Consider the following 21,046-nt stretch of genomic DNA (forward strand, 5'->3'; position numbering starts at 1 on the left):
GATTTATTATTATTCATTGGCCAATGTTTCCCTTCTCACTATGCATTGGAACTGTAAGTTATTTCTTTGGTATTAAATGCATACCTGCCATCCATTGTCGGTCCCAGAGGAACGTACATATGCTTTTTGTTTTGTAATAAAGTAGTCACTTTCTCTTTCAAATATTTACATAAAATACAATGTCGATTTGATTTTTCATATATTTTATTTTTTATATTTATAATTTGATTTTTATTAAATGAATTTATTTGAGATTTCTATATTTAAATAAATATTTTATATTTAATTTATTTTGTTATAGGAAATTAAGATGAATAATATACCCAATCAAACCATCGAACAAGAAGATGAAACAAAACCTTTGTGGAGATATGTTTCAAGAAGATTAAAACTACATTTTAATTTATATATAGGTCGTGTCCCGTGTCCTATAATTTTCAATTTAGTCGTATCTCTGTGTCTGTGTCTGTGTCCATGTTCGTGGTCGTGGTTGTATCCGTGTCTGGGCTTCATACACACACATCATGCACTGCCAACACGGGTTAAAATGTAAATCAAATTTATCACTGTGTAGAAACTTTTGGTAGTAGGTTCCCACTTATAGACTCAAAGGTCATCAGTTATGCCTTAAAGGTCACCATTAACTATGACTAAATGCATTGACATGCAAGTTCACACTGGTGTTCTTCACTGAGGTCACTTTACACACCTTAATAGGTCCTTGTGGACATAAATTACATAACTTGACATTCATTAATGGTCTTCATAAGAAGGGTGAATTGTTAATAGCTATGTTGCACATAGGCTTTTGTTTGAGGACCAAAGACCACTCATGGAAACCTTAAAAGGCACATAAAATCCTTTTTTTCTTATGTCTTTCCAACAAGGGTTATTTCTTAACCTGCTAACATGTAGCTTTGTCCTTCCTCCAACCTGCTAACATAGTCCTAACCTAAAAAATTTTAACAATATCTAAAGTGTGCACAAAAATTACAACAAGGTGTTAGCACTTATTGCCACTGACTTCACTCACACATACATTACATAACATCACCTTCAATGATCACCAAAATCACAATTTACAAAGCATCTTAATTATGCACAAACTTTGTAGAATGTCACCACTTATCCATACAATGATCATCACATACAATGATAACCACTTACTCTCACATTAACAACAACAACACGCATTAAAATAAATGCCAACATTTTGCCTACAAAAATCATAGAACTATTTCGTGGTTTAAATAACTCATTTGATCTTTTAACAAACCCATACAAGACAACGTCAAAATTCATAAACATAAAAATGAAATTTCTTGTATTAATATACTGAACATGTTTTTGTACATTGGACAATGCAAAAGTGCCTCTATAATATATTGTTCAGCTTGTTGTACAAATCATAATTACAAAATTTGAATAACTTTAAGTTGTGTAAAAAAATTGTACAATTACAAAACACCCATTATTAGTGTGACCCACCCAAATTGAAATCCCTCAAAACACTTTCTCAATGCATATTATGGTCATTTAACAACCAATTGCAAACCATTTCCCAAGAAATTGTTGAAGCTCCTCCTAAAATGTACATGTCTAACTGAGTTTTTCATTAACATCAAACTGATAATTAAAAGTGCAAAATCGATGAAAGTAATAGCTATCGTGATGTAATCAGAAAAGGTCTTCCCGTCAAAGTCACCCAAACCATCCCACACCTCCATATATTTCACAATTAATAGTCCACAATTAAAACTGCATACATCAAACAACATATAAAAAAAACACCAACTAACATCATATTTATATCAAATGAGAATAAATAATAGTGTTTATTTCAATACTAATTTGTTTGGTTGTATGAGAATGTTTTCTTTTGTTAGTTTCATACCAGGACCACAAATTCCAACAAACTTGTTAAGCATTCCATACAGATGCTCAAGTCGATGAACCTACAACCTATAATATAACAACATTCATAAACAAAATCGACCTTCATCAATTATGTTTCGTGGCCCATTTTATGACTAAGGGAGTCCAACACATGCAATTGCCTATTGCGGCAATTCAGCGTGTACAACCATCATTGGTCATTGTAAATTGTTGGGACAAACACCTACATGTGGAAATTAAATTTTTTGTCAACATCATTATAAACAACAAAAGTTATAAACTTATTAAACAACAAAAGTGATATACACACAATATTAGTAATATACACTTACAAAATCAAAATATAAAAAAACTTTTTGCATAAAAGGAGGTGTAATCCCCTTGGTCCACATTTTCCCTCCCAATATCAAATTAATTTATTCAATTACACAACTCTATAACAACCAAATAAGTTAATGCACTTATAAAAAACTTTAGGAAAATAACAACAAAATTTAAATCCACACTTCATTGACCGCAAAAAAAGAATTAAAGGAAAACCGCTTAACCAATTCATTTATTTTAAATTGATGAAGAATCATCAACTCGCTTATAATAACATAATCTACAAACACATTCAACTTAAATAATTTTTTGAACAATAACTAAATACAACACACAACTCTATGTAAATTTGTATCATGTTGTCAACTTTCCCCTCTGAACATAATGATTGCAAGTCCAACCCGATCAATATGTTGTTTTCTATGTCAACAACAACACTACAACAACATCAACACAATTTTTTCATGCAAACACACAAACAAAATAAGTTGATTTATTATTTATTGTACACCTATTAATTATCTCTTGGAGAAGAGTGATTGATATGTCCAACACATGTTCTACTTCAAGCATCCACTTAAAAGATGCTTGATGTATTCTTTGGCACTGAAAGACAATCAAACTACGATTGGTTTTCACAATATGTTCACTGTACACTGTATGCTCACTATTAACTACAAAATTAGAACACAAAATAACAAATTTTTTATTCAATAGTTTTCCATTTCAAAAATAATTCAACCACTATCAATCTAACATTATAAACAATCATACATGCATTTCATTTCCTCCATAAGACATTTTTTTGAACTTGAAGATGACATTTTCCAAACCTTCAAACTGTTCATTTCATAAAAAAATCACCACATTTACCAAATTAAATATTCCAAAAACATAAAAAAAATAAACCAGCCACAAATGACTCACCTTTCTAGAAATCAAACAGAGTGAAGACATAAAAAACAAAATAAAACACCACGCCCACCACCAACAACAAAACAAAATCAATTAAATTAACCAAATCGCAAAATAACCAAAAAAGTGCAAATTTATAACACCTTACCAATGTTTGCGAACAAACAACCTTACGTCTTTGAAATGCCTTCGTCGTTCACCAATCACAAACTCTCTTCTTCTACTATTTCTCTTTGTGAATAGCACCTTGAAACTCTTTTCTTCTATTCCTTTATCTACTTATTGAAATTCCCGCTTTTGCGACTTTGGTATCGCAATTATTGAAGCGTTGCTTTGATCGAAACACCTTTACAAACTCAAAAACCTTTGTTTCCTCTCCATTGTTTAAGTATAAAGAGTTACACCTTAAATAAAAATTACCATATTCAACTATATATAAGAATAATTTAAAAAAATAAAAAATTTCTATATTTTGGGATGATTGAAAATTTTATTTCTCTTGTGTTTGATTCATGGTTAATGACTTATTAATTGTGTTATATGTAGTTAAAACTTCTTAATGTTATAATTTGGAATAAGTATTGATAAACCTGTTATAATCAGTAACACACATGTGATAAAAATTGCATCAAGCTTTTAAGATCAATCAAAATTTATGATGATATATTTTTCATCGACTCATGCATTATCTTTATTCATTTTTAGCATTTAAGATTTTACAGAAGAAAAAAATGAAAACCAATTAGAATATTATGTTGTATTTAACTTGGATTAGTTTCTCTACTTGTTTATCGATTGGACAAACAAGTTTGATATTTTAGGAACAATTGGTTCCAGAAAGGGAGTTGAAGGAGTTAAAACTCAATTCGTAGCAAATAAAGACAATCAAGAAAAGCATTTAACACAAAATAGAAGAGCACGACACAACAAATTTTAATGTTGGTTCATCCTAACCTTGGACTAAGTTTAGTTCTCTCTTAACCAAATCACCCAATATGTTCTCCTTATCAAATGAATAATTATAATGAGTACACAAACCTCTTCAAGTTATCATTCCTAATATTCCCTAAGACTAAAACCTCTTAAGGCAAAAGAAACACTCTCAAATAAAACACATATTAAACTCAAAATGGTATACTTCACTAAGTGAAGAATTATAAAGTTTACCAACAATCCAAATGATTAGATGTCTTGTATTTGTTGTTGTATTTTTTGCATTCTTAGGTATTTTTTTTTGTCTTTGTCTTGGAGTCATTTATAATTTTCTTCAATTTGACCGTTTGAGTGTCTGCAAAACTTATAATTTTTGTCTTAGCATATCTTCTCCTTTGTTACTATAAAAACACTTCTAATCTAATTGATTATTTTGCATCTGGAACTTTAATTTACTTAAAAAAAATTAAATATATATTCAAGATATATTATAATAAAAACATATCAATCATAATTATATAATTGAAAAACTTCTTTATCACAAACTTCATTTAAATTTAAGATTCAGGCCATTTCCAAACTTCATTAGAGTAAATTTTTTATTCTAAATTATTTAATAAGATTAAAAAGCAGTTCATTATAGTTTAAAATTATAAAAATTACATCAATTTGAAATTAACAACTCCTAATAAACTTAACTTCTAATAAATTTAGCTTAATAGATAGTCTAATGTGTTAAAAATAGTAAGACTGTCTAATATACAGTAACCTTAATAAACACTTTATAACTTGTCATTTACATAAGATTGTGATTTTAAGGTGATTAAATCATATAGTGTCTTAATATATATAACTTTTTAAAAATACATTGAGATATTAGTTAGGCACCATAAATTTTTATACAACAATATTTGTTAATCTATTCATTTTTCCCGAAAATACTTGAAATTAAAACTTGAACACAAGAGAAAAATAACAATTTAACACCATTCTTAATTTTTAAATTTAAGTATTATCATGTTATTATTCGCCAATTTTATTACCGAATAATATCTATGGAAAAATTGATTTTTTTTTTCAAACCACAGTTTTTCATACATAAAATTGAAAAGCATGACTTTACTCAAGTGATTTGAAAATATTTCTCCATAGATCAACAATATATATATTTTTAATTTTATTCATATTTTAAATTTATTTAACTTTTTATTCCAAGTAGGAATCTTAAGTTTTGCTTTAAATCGTTTTCATCAGTTTTTTTTTATATTAACTCTCAAATTTCTAAATATTTAATTTATCATTTTTCTTACTTTGTTTTCTGAGCCTATTTAAAATGATGATAATGATGCTTGCTAGTAAAACATAACATTCAGTAACACTTTTATTCAACAAATTTTAGCAATTTAAAATCATTTAATTTTTAGTCTCTTAACTTTTCACATGCGCCTTGTGCAAAGACAATACAGAAACTCAGTTGAGGATGGAACGACACCATCTCGATGTCTCTTTCAGAAACATTATAAATTACTCCTCTCATTAAACACATTATGGACAAGCATTCCCAAGAGAACTTCACAATTTCCTGCACAACAATCTTCAAAAGGGTGAAAAGGAGAAGAATGATAATCTTAAAATACATGAAACAAATACAAAGAAAACTGCAGTTTTCAATTAACAGTAAGAACAATGAGAAGCAGCCGCTGAGATGGTAGTCCACCGTCAGTTTGAAAACTAAACCGTGTGTGGCATAACATGGTCAATTTGGAATGCGACTAAAACAAGTTAACTATCACTGCAAATTCACAAGTATCCTCTGAAACTTATGATAGCTAATCATTGTTGAAAGTGACAGACTAACTATGTAAAAGTTAATACCCCCACCAGGAAAAAAGTAATTCGAAGTTTAACATACTTGAAACATTAGCTATATAGTTCACAGCTTTAAGAAAAGACAAATCATCTTATTTTTTTGGAAGAGATGGATATACAAATTCTAGATCTAGCTTATGTTAATTCATTTCTCAAGCTCAAGCCAAACAGGCATAAAACTATTCGGGTAAACAGTCGACTTCCTTTCAAATGGCAAAAACACGAAACTTCAGTTACAATTGGAAAAACTAGAAACGTAAATAATAAAAACGTGTAGACTGATAGCACAGCTCATTCTAACTTTTTAGGTACACAAAATCGAAATTGGAACTTCCCATTCACACAGAACAATATCTTCATTGTCCCCTCTGTTTTGTCAAGACATGCACCCTATTTTATATAAAAAAAGCAGCACCTAGATTACAAAAACTAATGCAAGACAATGGAGAACCAAGAAATGAAGAAAAAATGAACCTACTAAGAATGAAAGAAGCATTGACAAAATGGAAAATGCAGCTTACCATTCTTTTAATGAGAATCTAATACAGAAATAATTCAGGTTAAGACTTTATCTATTGGGTAGCTAAGAAGTGTGTTACAGGCCATCAAGGGCTTAAATGGCTCACAACCTACAGAGTAGGTGTTTCTAGATAATTCTGCTCCCACTACATCTTTTAGAATGTGGTATTTATTGGAAAAGAGGGTAGAATTGATATCTAAGAGCATGCATGGATAACCATGTCGAATGTACTTTAAGTAAAAGATAGCCTATAGTATCTTTTATTCTGAAATTACTATTGGAAGGATGCAACTGTTATCCAAACAATGCACTAAACTAAGCAAATCAGACGCACAATCTATACAAGAAATTTCAAGAAACATCATCATCAAAAAGAACTCTATAAAACCGTTTTCTTTCTTCAGGGTCAAACAACCCTACCACCTTACTATCTCTACCATTACTATCACCATCATCATCAACTTCGTGACTTCTCCTTCTACCCTTTGCACCATCTACACTAATCAATGGAACTCCTAACTTCCTCCTCTTTTCCACGTTGAGGAGGCGCCGCCTCTGATTGTACTCATGAAGCCCCTCCTGCATCAACTCCCCAAACTTCTCCTTCACAACCACCAAAGGATCCTTATCCACAAGCTGAGACCCGACATAGGCCTCTCTAAGAAGCACAGTGTAAATCTTATACTTATTGGAAACATAGAAAATCCCAGGGTGCTTGAGCAACAACACATTCAACCTATCAGGCAAAAAGAACTCCCTCCTAAAATGCCCCAACTTCACAATTGAAGCCTTCTTCCAAAGAGTCAAAGACAACAACTCATGCACCAAACCAACATTCCTCTTCTCCATCTCCTTGGACCCCTCCACCAAACCTCTAGGATCCGAATACGGCGAAATGTAAGGAATTTCGTCAAATTCGCGAAATCTCTCCCAGGATTTCACCCAACTGGACGGCAAGGAACATGAAAAGCGTGGCGGTGTACCGAGCTTCACCGCGGAGGCTTCGACGGCGGAGACTGCGAGTTCAGCGTCCCAATGCAGCAACTCAATGGCCATGGAGCTCCTCCTGCCGCTCTCGTTGACGATACGGAACAAATTAGGGTAGTTGGGCAGGATCCTGATTACGTAATCGTCGGGGAAGCCGAAAGCGCGTTTGAATTCGTTGATTTTGAGGACGGTGAGTCTGTTGCGGGGGGTTAGCATGAGGAGTTTGGCCAAGCGGCGAGCGAAGAGAGGTTGGAGAGAGTCGGCGAGGGAGTGTTCCTGTTCGACGAGGTTCATCATGCGTTTGGTGAGGCGGCAGCGGTTATCGTGGATTTGGAAGCAGCATGGGTACCTAGAGAGCCAGTTGAGGGCTTTGCCCTGGAGATCGAGGGTTTTGAACTTCTTCTGAAGGGTTTCGATGGGGATTTCGCTGTTGGGGTAGCGAAGGATGATGTTCTTTATCTGGTTGTTCACCACCCATCGTCGATTGCGTGAGAGTGCTGATTCTAACTCCGATTCCTTCTTCATCGACCATAGAGACAATCTTCGGAGGAAAAACCATTGTTCTACCAAACATACCCTGGCCTCCAGATGATTAGAGATTCCTATTCTCAACATTGAATTCACAATCAAGAAATGGAACCAAACTCTACCCCGTTTTACTTACACATTATAGAATAATAGAATAGAACTCGATTCCATGCCATTCAAGAATCAAATCACCATTTCATTCATCTCTGAATATGGCTTTCTTTTCCATTTGGCGAATGTTGTTGTAAAGTTAATATGTGAATATCACCTTTTTATTCTATTTTAAATGATTCAGGAATGCATGTGGAAGAGACTCATGTTTCCCACAAAAAGAAATGTCATCAATAGAAAAATAATTCCCGTAAAAAAACATCCCCGTATAATGAATGCTAGTGCCATAATTCAGACACAAATACAACAAATAAATGTATACACCAATATGATACAGCAATGCAACTATATGTATACACACACAAATATATAGAGTTAATTAATATATAATTTACTATAAATGTCACTCTTTCATAAAAAATCATTTCACTATCTAATTAATTAAAAAATGCAAATGAATAAAGTATCCAAGAATATCAATGTTGGACACAGAATGACTAATCAGATTCATTACAACACACTAATCTTATTTAACAAACCCACTATAATTTCTTTTTGCAACTACGTAATTCTTCCTCTCCAAAGTTTTAGTATACTTTTTCTGAACTGTAAGATTTAAATTTAAAAGGTATATTTACCTTCGAAATTCTAGAGGTTAAAATACAAAATTATATTTCAAATTCTTAAATTCTTTAGAATGTAGTTTTAGGTCACGAATTATAGAATTCGAAAAAAAAAACTCATCACCCTTTATGGAAAGATAGTTTTAGAATTAAAAAGTAAAAGAATAAGAAATTTCAGAGGTATATGAAGAAGACGCCTTATAAAAATTTCAAGACTTGAGACACTTTGAAATGCTGAGGCCGGTTGAGGTTGAAGAGAAATTTAGTGGTTGACACGCATGAAACAATAAAGAAGGCGTTCATCCGAAGAAAAAGATGTTCCACAACAGAGGAGGCGATGGTGTTATTATGACTGTTCATTTTCCCATATTCCAGAAGGCAAGCATGATACTTTACTATTACAACAATTTCAGAAACAATAACAGAACGTTTATTACTAACCCCTCAAGAACTGTATATCTTCCTAATTGGTGGCAATACATTTTGGATGTTACACGCAGGCTTGACAATAAATATCTCCACCCCTCTTTTTTGTAACTTACGAATGGCATGATAAAATATAAGATAACGTTCAACATGCATCAATCCACATTACATAACAGCTATGCACATATTGGAGAAAATTTGGAGATCTGAACCCCATTCATGTGCCTCGAGATACCACATCAAAATAAAACGTAAAAGCTTTATCTACTCTTAACTGAAATGATCGTGCTTTTTCCCTGTAAAACACCTGTAACCACCACAAATGACTCCAAATAATGTCTCTCAAACTATACTGGGAGGATCCCCAAACCAGCTGCAGGTAGCACGGGCCCAGCGTGTCCTTATGCAGTCCACCAAAGGCGCATGCTGAGAAGGCTCCGGTTTCGATACTTCATTGTCCTTCCCAGCAGAGTCACTAGCACTAGGCGCAGATGAAACTTTCACATCTGCCATAAATTCCTCAGGCGTCCACCTTGGGGGAACTGAAACTCTCAATTTTGTGAGCCGGGGTCTTTGCAGGGGAGTTTCACCCGCAGAATTTACTTGACTGCCATTCAGATCTGATTTAGCAATCCCATTAAAATGGTATAGATCAAAGACCTTCTTACCCATCAATCCTGATGAATCCTTCAAACCTCCCAAACTTTTGTCTAGATCCAAAATTACTTGCCAGAATTCACTCCACACAATGAACCCAGCAGAGCAAAGATGTTCCAGCTTCTCTGGTGGAAATTTGATATCTGTTTCTCTGAGGACTTGATGGAAACCTTCCACACTAATGAAACCACCACCTCCACTCTGATCTTGTGCATCAAAAGCTTTGCGTATTTGTGTTTCCCTTCCTTCCAATTCATTCTCACTTTGGACGCTGGGGTCTAGAGCAAACAGCACAGTGTAATGAGATTCACTCCCCACAACCCATATGGGCCACTTTGGAGATTTCAGATGCTGACCAACCTTGCAAAAATTCAGGGATTCTAAAAGTGTGAGAAATCCAACTTCCACATCTCGGGAAATACCTTTCAGAAACATCCCTCCACCTAAATCCATCCTTCCATCAAACACATTAGGGACAGCCTCCCCACAGAGCAGTAGGTTCACAATTTCCTGCACCACAAGATTCATAGAAAAAGATAAACTCATATATTCTAGTTGTAGAACATTATTTATAAGCATCAGTTAAGGATGGGCCCTTTCCAATTATATGTAGTCTGTATACCTGAGAGGCATGCCCAAAAGGTGCTGTAACCAGTGGTAGGCTGGGATCATCCCTGTCGCTTTGAACCAAGTCCTAAAGGAGAGTAAAATATTAAATGCATTGACTAAGAATTTTTAAAGCCAAAATAACAAGTGAGGCAAATTCACTTATCCAGTAGAATTTATGACATCTAACTTAGCATTTTATTCCTCACATTTAAGGATGGGAGAAAAAGATCGACTCAAAATTTTCTAAAAAACAAATAAATAGAACTAATTTATTTTAAAAGGATGTAGTAACAATTGCCACTGCTTTACACAGCTTTGAACCTAGATCAGCTCAAAATTTAAAGGAGACTAAGATGAACTTTGAATGTTAAAATCCTGGATCTAACTCGATGTTGATCCTTCAGTACCCAAGCTAATACAAGCATATGAAAGATGTTGTCATCCACATTATTTCAATCCAGATTCCATAATATTTTGGTATCAACGATACTAATCAGAGGGTGTGATTGAACATCACACTTTAGATGTTGTGTTGAATCGATATTTTATGATTACTAATGTTTTTAGGAGCCTTGTTATGTTAGGAGTGTTATTGGGCTAAACATTATATTGGTTGTATCATGCTTGTAATTGAACTAGGTTATATTATATTATTATAAACAAGATTGTAATGTTACCGCTTTATTACCACACTATAACAATTATTTAGAGTCATATTAGTAAATAAAGTAAATTCTCCAATTTTACTTTTCCACCCAATTACTATACTTTCAACATGGTATCAATAATATTAACATGTCAGAAGTATTAACCACATTCTGAAAATAGCCCATTTCTGGTCAAAACAAACAGCATCTTCCAGTAAATTTTTTGAATTTAGAGTTTGACAAACAAATCAGAGAACCAAACCTGAAAATCTTTTAGATTATGTTTAAGAGAAGCTTAAAGTTGAAAAAAAAAGACCTCTGGCAAAATCATTGAGCACCCACCACCACCACTCTAAGACCCCTTTGGGTGCAGGTATGCTCCAGGAGCTCAGGGCCCTATCAAGGCCCTGAATGAATTGAGTTCAAGGGCAGGGATGGGGAATGGCATCAAGAGACCCTGATATTTTTTTAAAGCCAATTCAAGCCACCAGCAACACATTAATTAGCTCGGTTGTCACTGGCCTTCTGCCAATTTCCAAGCATTTTTAAAACTCACATTCATATCTCAAATACATTGCATTTTTACAATCCAAAAGATCGGGACAACCAAAACCCAATAAAGAATTCTATCACACTGTCATTGATTTAAATTGAATAATAGGAGCAAGCAATTAGAAGTACAAACTCAATCAACCTAATAATACAGTTAGCAAATCACCCAGCAGAATTCTTCTATTTATAGAAAAAGAGTTCACATATTCAGTCACGAGTAGTTCATTCTGAGTAGGAAGAAAAGAAAATAGAGGGGAAAAAATAGTCCAATATCTCTTGCTTTAAAAGACAGTAAATTCAGGGACTGTAAAATGCAATTTGAAAAGTAACAGAGCTTGAAGCAGGCAAACATACCAGTCCTCGTGAGATTAAAGCAGAGATTAGGAAAAGCAATGCTCCCATTCGACTTTGGAAGAAGGGAAGATTTGCTTCAAGCCGTTGCAATGCAGTCATTTGTGATGTGCATGTTTCAACTCTAAGAACTTTCTGCAGATCCACGGCAGATTCAATGGAAAGACCTTGAAGTGATTTTGTAATAACCTGTTAATGAGACAAGACTTGATTCATCTGATAAGGTTATCATAGGAGAGATAGAGTAAAAGACAACAATAACAAGATTGGGAATTCAATTCAAAAATATTGCCAACAAAGATGATCCTCAAATAACCAATATCAGTACAATAACCAAGGTACCTCATCCTCTGAAATCCCTTCAAAACGCCGAATGTCATTCTCTGGAATGCTCAAAGTTGCAATCACAGCCCTTCTATTACTTCCACACGAAAATAAAATTTCACCCATACTTCTTACGAGGGCCCTGCCACAAAATCACACAACAGAAATATATCATGAGCATAGCGTAAGTAAAACCATGAAAGAACACACTGACCACTTTTAAAGACCAGTGGAACTCAGAAGGAACTAAATTTTATAAACATATGCATATGATTCAACAAGACTACATTCGGCTAATAAGGATGTCACAGTAGAATCACAATAGAAGACAATGATAACAAGAAAGGAAATTTAATTCAATCTTATTGCCAACAAACAAGATGTACATAAGTAATCAATATCAGTACAATAACCAAGGTACCTCATCCTCTGAAATCCCTTCAAAATGCTGAACATAGGAGAATCTGAAATAAGCAAATTTAAATATATGGACATATACTAATAAGCAAATGAAGTCCACAACCAGAAAACCTGAAATCTTCACCATTCAATAAGAAAATGAGAAAAATAAATATTAGCTATTACGAACCCACAGAAAACCCAAGAACTTGCGCTTGTACTAAATAAATACCATATTTTTCAAATAAATAAATAAATACTGCAAACATAATTTAAGAGCTAGGATCAAGTATGCCTCCAATGCCAGCCACCGTAGTCAGTTGATGAAACAGGGGGAAAGAAAAGTTATTTACAGACACCAAATCTTGAATATGCATATTAAGCAAGTCTAAGACTACAACTAAGGTAAAGATATAATGAGCTCAAAACTAACAGTTGTTGTAATGCTACAGTTATAGGAAAACTACTTGTGGCATTATATTGCTTTCTCACCCTAGCCATGACCCTTTTATACATATATCCTACATTGCATGAATAAGAAATACAAACTCCTTTCTTCTATAGATCACTATATGATGCCTCTCCCAACACCTTATCATGTGCCTTTTCAAAATTAATGAAGAATCGCATATAAGCCTTTTTATTCTTCTGATAATGCTCCACCAAAAGTTATAAGTATATTGTTTTTTGGGAGAACCTACTCAGCATTAACCAATACTTTGAATTGGGTAGTCAAACTTCACCTAGATATGACATCTTAGTCCATGCAAAGTTTTCTATATGATTTCCTTAAAAAGAATTTCTAAGCATGCCACCTTACTTTTGTAAGTCCATAGGATGCGCTTCCCCTTTCGTAAAACAACTTCCACCCATTTTAAAGTCATAAACTAATGAAAAATCTAGGATATACTGATAGATTTACCCTCTGACTTTGCTTCTCCTTGACCATAATTTACATGTGATTCCTCATACCTCAGGATGTTCTCCTCACATAACATTTACATCCCTTCCAAAGAAATCTTTTCTCATAATAGTATTCTCTGGATTAAAGCTTCTAAAAGTTCCCCCAGAAAAAAAATTGTACACTCTTCAAAACCTACCTGAAGTACTAATAATCATAATAAAATATTCCCTTTTCCACCACAAACATTACCGATATGAACCTATCTGCTAGGCTTTTTACATTTATGACATCATTCTTTCAAAAGTTAGCTACAATTATACCCATCTTATTTCTTGATTTAGCCTGCCAATAAACCAAAACTTAAATACCCAAAGTGTTAAATTCAATTTCCTTTTCTACTACCCAGTTAGTTTCATTTTTTTCTCTCCTTTACATGCACATAAAATTGATCCACCTAATCATGGTGTCTACTATTTTCATTGATTGACCTGTCATGCCTACAGTCCATGTTCCTAAACAAACATTTCTACTGTAAACCAAACCAACATTCATTCGTTAAAATGCCGATACCCTTGCATTTCTGTCCATAACCAGGCCAACAATAACTTGGAGCAGTGTTGTCAAGATCGCTATCTAGATCACCGATCTTCCGATCTTATGATCTTTTGAGAAGAATACGAGTTGAATCGTGGGGTGAATCATAATCTGTCCGGATTGGAGTGATCTAGCGATTCATGGGTTGGATTGGACGATCTCTGGGCCTCCACGATCCATGACTCGGCCCACTAAAAAAAACTGAAAACCAAATCCAAATAAAACCAGAACCTCTGTAGCTTGCAACTCCGTTCTCATCGCCACTCGAGCCTCCGTTCGCACGCGTCACTACCTCCGCCATTGCTCCACTGCTCGTGCCACTGCACCATCGCGCGCGCCTCCGACACTGGAGGAGGAAGATGATTATCCTATGATTAATATGAATGATTTTCTTGGATAGTTTATCTGTATTAAACATATCTTGAATCTACTATTAATTATGTTATGTATTTGGACCATTTTATGAATTATGAATCTATGTTTAATTATCTTATGTATTTGGACCATTTCATTAATTATGTTATGTATAGTAGTAACTCGAATAGTAACTCTTCGGAGTCGAGTTACGAGTTTTCATACCCTTTCTGATCCGCTTCCGAGTTTAACAACATTGACTTGGAGAAGCCTTCCTAAAAGCTAGTTGCTAAGTGGGAGAACCCAAAACTTAAATACTACATCGAGAATCTCATACTATTCAGTGTGGGACTTAAAACACCTCATGTTATCCAAGTCCTTATAAAAGCACTGCTCCTAAGAGTCAGTCTCTGCCCACGAAGTAGACCAATGAAAATCCAAATTGAAATTTATTAAAAAGAAAATATATAAAACACTATTAAAAAGGATAGTTAATTGAATCAAAACAATATTCATGTTGACAATACACCAGGAAACATGGTGGGCGCTATAGACCAAAGAAAATGACATAATGAAGACATGAAGTACAGAATACAAAAAACGAATATAATTTTATTATAATGAATGTTACCTAGCTAAGAACAAATGAATGGTCGGGAGAAAGTTAATCACCTTACTTTTACACCTTCAGTGAGTGCAGAAAAATTATAAGATGGAACAGACAGACTTTTAAATGATGCACCCGGACCCTTTTGTGGCATGCATGATACATCTTTCAATTCATCACAGAAGAAAATGATGTGTTTAAGCACAAATGCCTGAAAAGTTAAAGAAAAACATGAGCAAAAACAACATAAGACAAGAAAATGTTTTTGGGAATTTACATTACGGAAAATTCATTAAAATTGTTGGAGATCTGACATCAATTAAAGATATAACCAAATTATGATATATATATATATATATATATATATACACACACACACACATTTATATATATAAGTGAGTGCAAACCTTACCTTATAAGTCAGTTTAATGAGATTGAGTTATGTTTAAAGTCTACTTTTTATAATGCCATTAGAGTCTATTCTAGAAAGATTTGTTGGGTCTGTCATGTTTCCATTATTAGGACCACCCACAAATATTGGGTCTGATACTCAAGATGTTTAGTCCATTGCCCACAAGATAGGAAATGAATTTCCATTGGGTGGGGATGGAGATCAAATAACCTGCCCCATGGATACCTATTACTCCTTAAACTTACTATGATATCATTTTTTTATGAGATAAAACACACACACACGTATATGATTACTACAAAAATATATAAACGAGCTTGATATGTTTTTTGCAATACTATTTAATTTTACAAAAATTAAAATTAATAAATAAAGTTATAATATGATTTTTTCAAGATATTTAAATTCTTAAATATTTGTGGATTTCCATGAATACCACAAATATAAATGTAAAAGTATGCAGTATAGAGGGAACACCTGCAGTCATCTTCCCCGTTGTCATCCTTACACGAGCGTAGCAAGACATCATTAAATTTATTTTACTTTAAACATATACATGGGTAGTCATATAAAGAAAACACAGAATACATTTATCATACAGCCATTAGAAGGTTAAAGCACTCATTTATTGCTTATTGTTTCACTCTGGAAATACAATTTAGTCCTCACATCCAAAACCATTGAAAACAGTCTCAATAGATTAAGGACAGTTATGCATACTAGCAGGGCTTGTTATCCTGAAGGTCCCGATTTGGAGCGAAATTATCACAACCAGATCAGTACCACTTTCATTGTTTGAAAAATAGACTTTTTAAACAGATCTGAAAAATGGACAATATAAATAAATGTAACAATTACTTGTATAGCTGCCAAAACACCACAGGGACCGCCTTCATGCTGCACTAGGCCCATTGATGTCACAGGATCAGAGCTAAACCTATAGTGCAGTTTTCAAAGTATTAGCAATAAAAGCAAGTACACAATCTTATCCAAATTTAAAAGTATTGAGAACAAACTTAAGAGAAAAGAAACTTTGAATTGATTATACTGAGTTTTATAGAAGTGATAAGCTTCTGTTTACAGCAGTTACACATAGACTACAGAAGCTTGTCTAACTGACTGCATCAGTTGTAACAACCTGACACTGACAGCTGTAACAAACTACTCGATACAGCAGATAACGAAGGTTGGTAACTAACTGGCAAATTGTTATAAAGTATTATACACTCACAAAAGGTATACAAAAAAAAATTCCGAAGTCAAAACATCAATATGTTAAAAAAATATAACATGCAGATGAAGAGTTGAAAACAAATGTTCATGATTTCCTTCATAATGATGTTCTTTCAGTTAAATTAATTCATTCATAAATTATGTTTCACAAATACGAAATGAGTACCATAGCAATAGTTTCATAGCAAAAAGGTTCAACTGGACATGATGCACAGAAGCAAGTTTCAAAAATAAGAAATATTGGCCCTTGATTAAAGGACAAGATACAAACATCTTGTGCCAATATTTAGTTACTATATTAAACATACCTCCACAGAAGCTCAAAAATGAAAATAGTCTCCTAGTAACAAACAGATATTATCAAAGAATGACAACACATGTTCGTGATTTCCTTTATAATGATGGTTTTTCAGTGAAATTAATCCATTCACAAATTATGCTTGACAAATACAAAATGAGCAGCATAGCAATGGTTTCACAGCAGAAAGGTTCAATTGCACACAAAGCGCAGAAGCAAGTTTCGAAATAAGAAATATTGGTCATTGATTAAAGGAAAAGATACAAACATCTTGTGCCAATATTTAGTTATTATATTAAATATACCTCCACAGAAATAAAAAAATGAAATTATTCTCCAAGTAACAAACAGATAACATCAAGGAATGACAAAACCAGCACGGCTTTGCTATCTAATTAAGAAGGAATGCAGCATTAAGTGAACAAAATCACTTTGCATAACAAAGAGTTTTGCCAGTCGACAACATGCAAAAAGGACTATGTTCAATAACAATGTTGCATTCTTCTTTGTTTTTTTTTGTTAGTTTTTCTTCCAGTTGTTTTAACAGGAACTTTTTCATTCTTTACCAAGCAGGGAAAACCAGCCAATTATTTGATAAACTGCTTCCATCAAGCAATCAATGAAGAGTAGTACACAACAAATTTGTCTAACACCAGTACTACATCAGAACTTCTACCCTAGCAGTCCCTCATTTAGTTAGTTAGTTTTTCACATATGAAGTTCTACACCTCCAAAGAAAAGAAGAAAAGCATATTGACATTACTTTATGCTAACTAACAGTTTTATTTTTACTACATTCCTATACCTTATCTAAATCTTATTCCTTTACTTTTTGAATGATCATTCACCAAGGCTGTAGCGATTAAGGTAGATTTACAAAACCCTCCGTATGTTTTACTACTGGGAAAATGCATTATTTTGAAAATAAAATAGTTCCAATTTACCCCCTTCTCTAGTAATATATATCGTAATTTCCAGTGCCAGAATAACCAGGTTCGCATGTTATTATTGAAGTGAAGTCATGGGACTTTTCAAGACTGTATGAGTAACTAAGCTCACTTTACAATCAGAAATATGACACAAATAAATACACATCCTGATTCAGAACAAACACATTAAACATCACATAGAAACAAGGAACACATACAGCTGTATAACAATATTGGGGGAAGCAGGAATGTGCATCGAAACATTAAATAAGAAAAATAAAGCACAAAAAGAGGTATACCAATTACAACATCATCTAGAAAATTAAAGCATACAACAGGGGTTTAAATACACGAACATGTTAAAGATTTGTGTCTGCTAATCCTACACTTGGCAACATATCCATACACTTCAGATAAATTAATAACTAATTTGAAATGATAAAATACCGTATTCCCTGGTTGCTCCACTGTGCAAGAATCCCCTTAGAGACTTCAGTTCCAAATACCATAGCAAACAATTGATTAGCTTCTTCCGGTGAAAGTTCCTTACTCAAATTCACACTCTTCAAACGAAACTCCTCTCTCCTCCCCAATTCACCACTTTTCTTCCCTGGTGGCAACGATGATGGCAAAACCCTCACCGCCGCCGCTATCCGCTTCTCCGCCGCCGCCGCCATGAGCTCCCTCCGCCGGGTCTTGGACTCCGGCGAATCTTCCGGCGATTCCGAAACCGCCCCGGCGGCGGCATCCTGCGGCTTGCTGCGCTTCGTCTCCGGCGTCGCGCGCTGCATGCTCATTCGAATCGCCATTTGCAAATCCTCGTCCTCTCCTCGATCCCCCATTCCTGAACGGATCAAAAACTTCAATACCAAAACCACGCAAAGACAGAGGAACCCTAGAAGAATTATTTTTAGGGATCCGTTTCTCGGCGATCGAGAATCGAAGCTTCTGGAATCGAGTGTTTTGCAAAATCGAACTTCGATTGGGGCGAATTGGAATTGGTAACGCAAGGGAGGGGCAAAAGTGGAAATGAATTTGTGAGAGGGTGGCGACGACAATTGCGGGTTTTGGCGGGGGTGAGGCCCCGACCGTAGCGTGGAGTGGGTGAAAACGGTGTCGTGTGAGGATGAATCTTTGTAGTGGTATTATACGCGTAATGACTGCGAGGCCCCTCGGTGAAAGATTCGCGCAGTGGTAGAGTGAGTAATTTCAGTGAAAGTTGAGGGTAGTGTGGGGAAATAAACATTGAAAAATTGATTGTGCAGATTATAAGAGAAGCCACCGGCGATACTTTCCTTTAACTAAGAGCAAACAAAAAGCGCTTCTGCTTTACCTATTCAGAAAAGGGAGGAATATTAACAATTTTTCTTAATTATTGCTTCTTCTTTCTAAATTTTATCCTCCTTTAGTTCAATTTTTACTTTCATTTTAATGTATTTTTAAACAAAATATATTTTATATATATTCTATGACGTCAAAACTTATATTTCATTCCCATTTTTTACTACATAAAAACACATTTAAGAAAATAACATAAAGTATTTAGAAGTAATTTACGTCATATTAACTATTATAATGTTAGTCAACCACAGATTATCATATACAATAACTTATTTTTTAATTTATTTTCAGAAGTTTATTTTTTTAAATATAAAGAAAACAGAAAAACTAAGGCATTAACTAGGCAGTGATATGTTTGTTATTAAGATGATGGTGATTGCGTTGGATTGAGTGGCAGCGAAGAAGGAGGGTTTGTGATAGTTATTTATGTTACAGTGACAAAAAAACGTAGACTTACAGTGACAGAAGAAAGTGACACTAAAGAGGATGTGTGATAAAAAAAACATGAATAGGTGACCCCACAGGAGAAGAAAGGACAGGTGCTAATGCTAGGGTTTGCAACCATTCGATCCTTCTACTTTTAATCTGATGGTTGGTGGTTTTTGTCACATTCTTTTTTTTTTAATTTCTTTTTTTCTATTTCCCATTTTTATTATGATGGTTATGGAGACTCACATGAAACTTATATGATGGTTTTTGTCACATTCATTTTTAATTTTCAATGTTTTATGCATTTAAATTTTGAATTGCAAATTATTCAAATAAAATAAACTCTTTTTAATTTATTTATATATACTTAATAATACATTTGATTTAAGAGAATAAAAAGCGATTATTGATTATTTTCTTAAACATTAATTTTTTACATGATAAATTCTTCCTCCGCCTTATAAATTGTGATTTGCATTCCAATGCATCTTGAAATTTTCAAAATTTCTTTCATTTTGGAACTAAAAATTCAAAATTAAAAGAATACATTATGAAAAAGTAAATTTAAAATAGATTTTGTGTTTGAAAATAGAATTCTAGAATAAAATTGAAAAATCAAAATTTTATTTTGGAAAAATAATTCTAGAATAGAAAATAATATATTCTAGAAAATAAATTCCAAAAAACAAAATATTTAAAAATGTATTTTGAAAAGGGGATTCTAGAAACTAAAAATGCAAGTTCAAATTTTGTCATGTGCAAAAAAAGTAATTGCCTTACGCACTCAAAATTGGCATTTTAAATAATAGCTACACTTGGAATGTTATTTAACATAGTAATATGGATCACTTATTTCACAGAATAATTATTCCAATCAATGGCAATCAATATATATAATTAATATAATCAATGTAATTAGTATCAAAAGAAAATATTATCCAAGTGAAATCAATTAAATACTATATCTTATTAGTGAAAATGCAAACTACATTTCTACAGTTTTTTATTATACTAAAATTGTAAGGATCTAGAAAATAACCTTAGAGTAGAAGTGATATATTTTAAATGATACCTGAATATTTTATTATTAAAATGAAAATGACATATAAATAGAAAATTCAGTTATTCAGGTTTCATTTTAAAATAACCACCATCTCTCTAAAAGTTTCCCTTTTCATTTCTCTCCCTTCTCTCTAAGATTCTGACCTCCTCGTTCATCTGTTCGACGATCAGAGTACGCCATTAGACTCCTGGCAGCAAAGACTACAAGACTG

General features: G+C 33.5%; 2 protein-coding genes across 3 annotated transcripts; both read right to left on the reverse strand.

Moving 5' to 3' along the window:
* Positions 1-6,274: 6,274 nt before the first annotated feature.
* Positions 6,275-8,359, reverse strand: LOC137827784 (Ubiquitin carboxyl-terminal hydrolase family protein). Its single transcript, XM_068634104.2, has one exon. It carries the CDS (start codon positions 8,057-8,059, stop codon positions 6,809-6,811), a length of 1,251 nt encoding a protein of 416 aa, XP_068490205.1. The 5' UTR covers positions 8,060-8,359; the 3' UTR covers positions 6,275-6,808.
* A 754-nt stretch (positions 8,360-9,113) lies between these two features.
* Positions 9,114-19,414, reverse strand: LOC137827785 (ubiquitin interaction motif-containing protein). Of its 2 annotated transcripts, none has more exons than XM_068634105.2 (7): positions 18,450-19,414; positions 16,401-16,479; positions 15,196-15,341; positions 12,291-12,414; positions 11,952-12,137; positions 10,412-10,483; positions 9,114-10,299 (listed from the first exon to the last, which is right to left on the reverse strand). In XM_068634105.2, exons 1-7 carry the CDS (start codon positions 18,842-18,844, stop codon positions 9,475-9,477), a joined length of 1,827 nt encoding a protein of 608 aa, XP_068490206.1. In that variant the 5' UTR covers positions 18,845-19,414; the 3' UTR covers positions 9,114-9,474. The 2 variants fall into 2 exon arrangements, with proteins under 2 accessions (XP_068490206.1, XP_090160580.1); XM_090304454.1 differs by having other exon boundaries at positions 12,694-15,341; positions 18,450-19,104.
* Between the last annotated feature and the right edge of the window lie 1,632 nt (positions 19,415-21,046).

Source organism: Phaseolus vulgaris, chromosome 7 (assembly GCF_051622355.1).
Source record: "Phaseolus vulgaris cultivar YP4 chromosome 7, ASM5162235v1, whole genome shotgun sequence".
In the NCBI taxonomy this organism is placed as follows: domain Eukaryota; kingdom Viridiplantae; phylum Streptophyta; class Magnoliopsida; order Fabales; family Fabaceae; genus Phaseolus; species Phaseolus vulgaris.

Coding starts and splice junctions, on each gene's coding strand:
- LOC137827785 (XM_068634105.2), bottom strand. CDS start 18,844: ATGGGGGATCGAGGAGAGGACGAGGATTTGCAAATGGCGATTCGAATG. Junction 16,480..18,449: donor TGGAGCAACCAGGGAATACG/GTATTTTATCAT, acceptor ACTGCACTATAG/GTTTAGCTCTGATCCTGTGA. Junction 12,138..12,290: donor AAGGGATTTCAGAGGATGAG/GTACCTTGGTTA, acceptor TCTCATTAACAG/GTTATTACAAAATCACTTCA.
- LOC137827784 (XM_068634104.2), bottom strand. CDS start 8,059: ATGTTGAGAATAGGAATCTCTAATCATCTGGAGGCCAGGGTATGTTTG.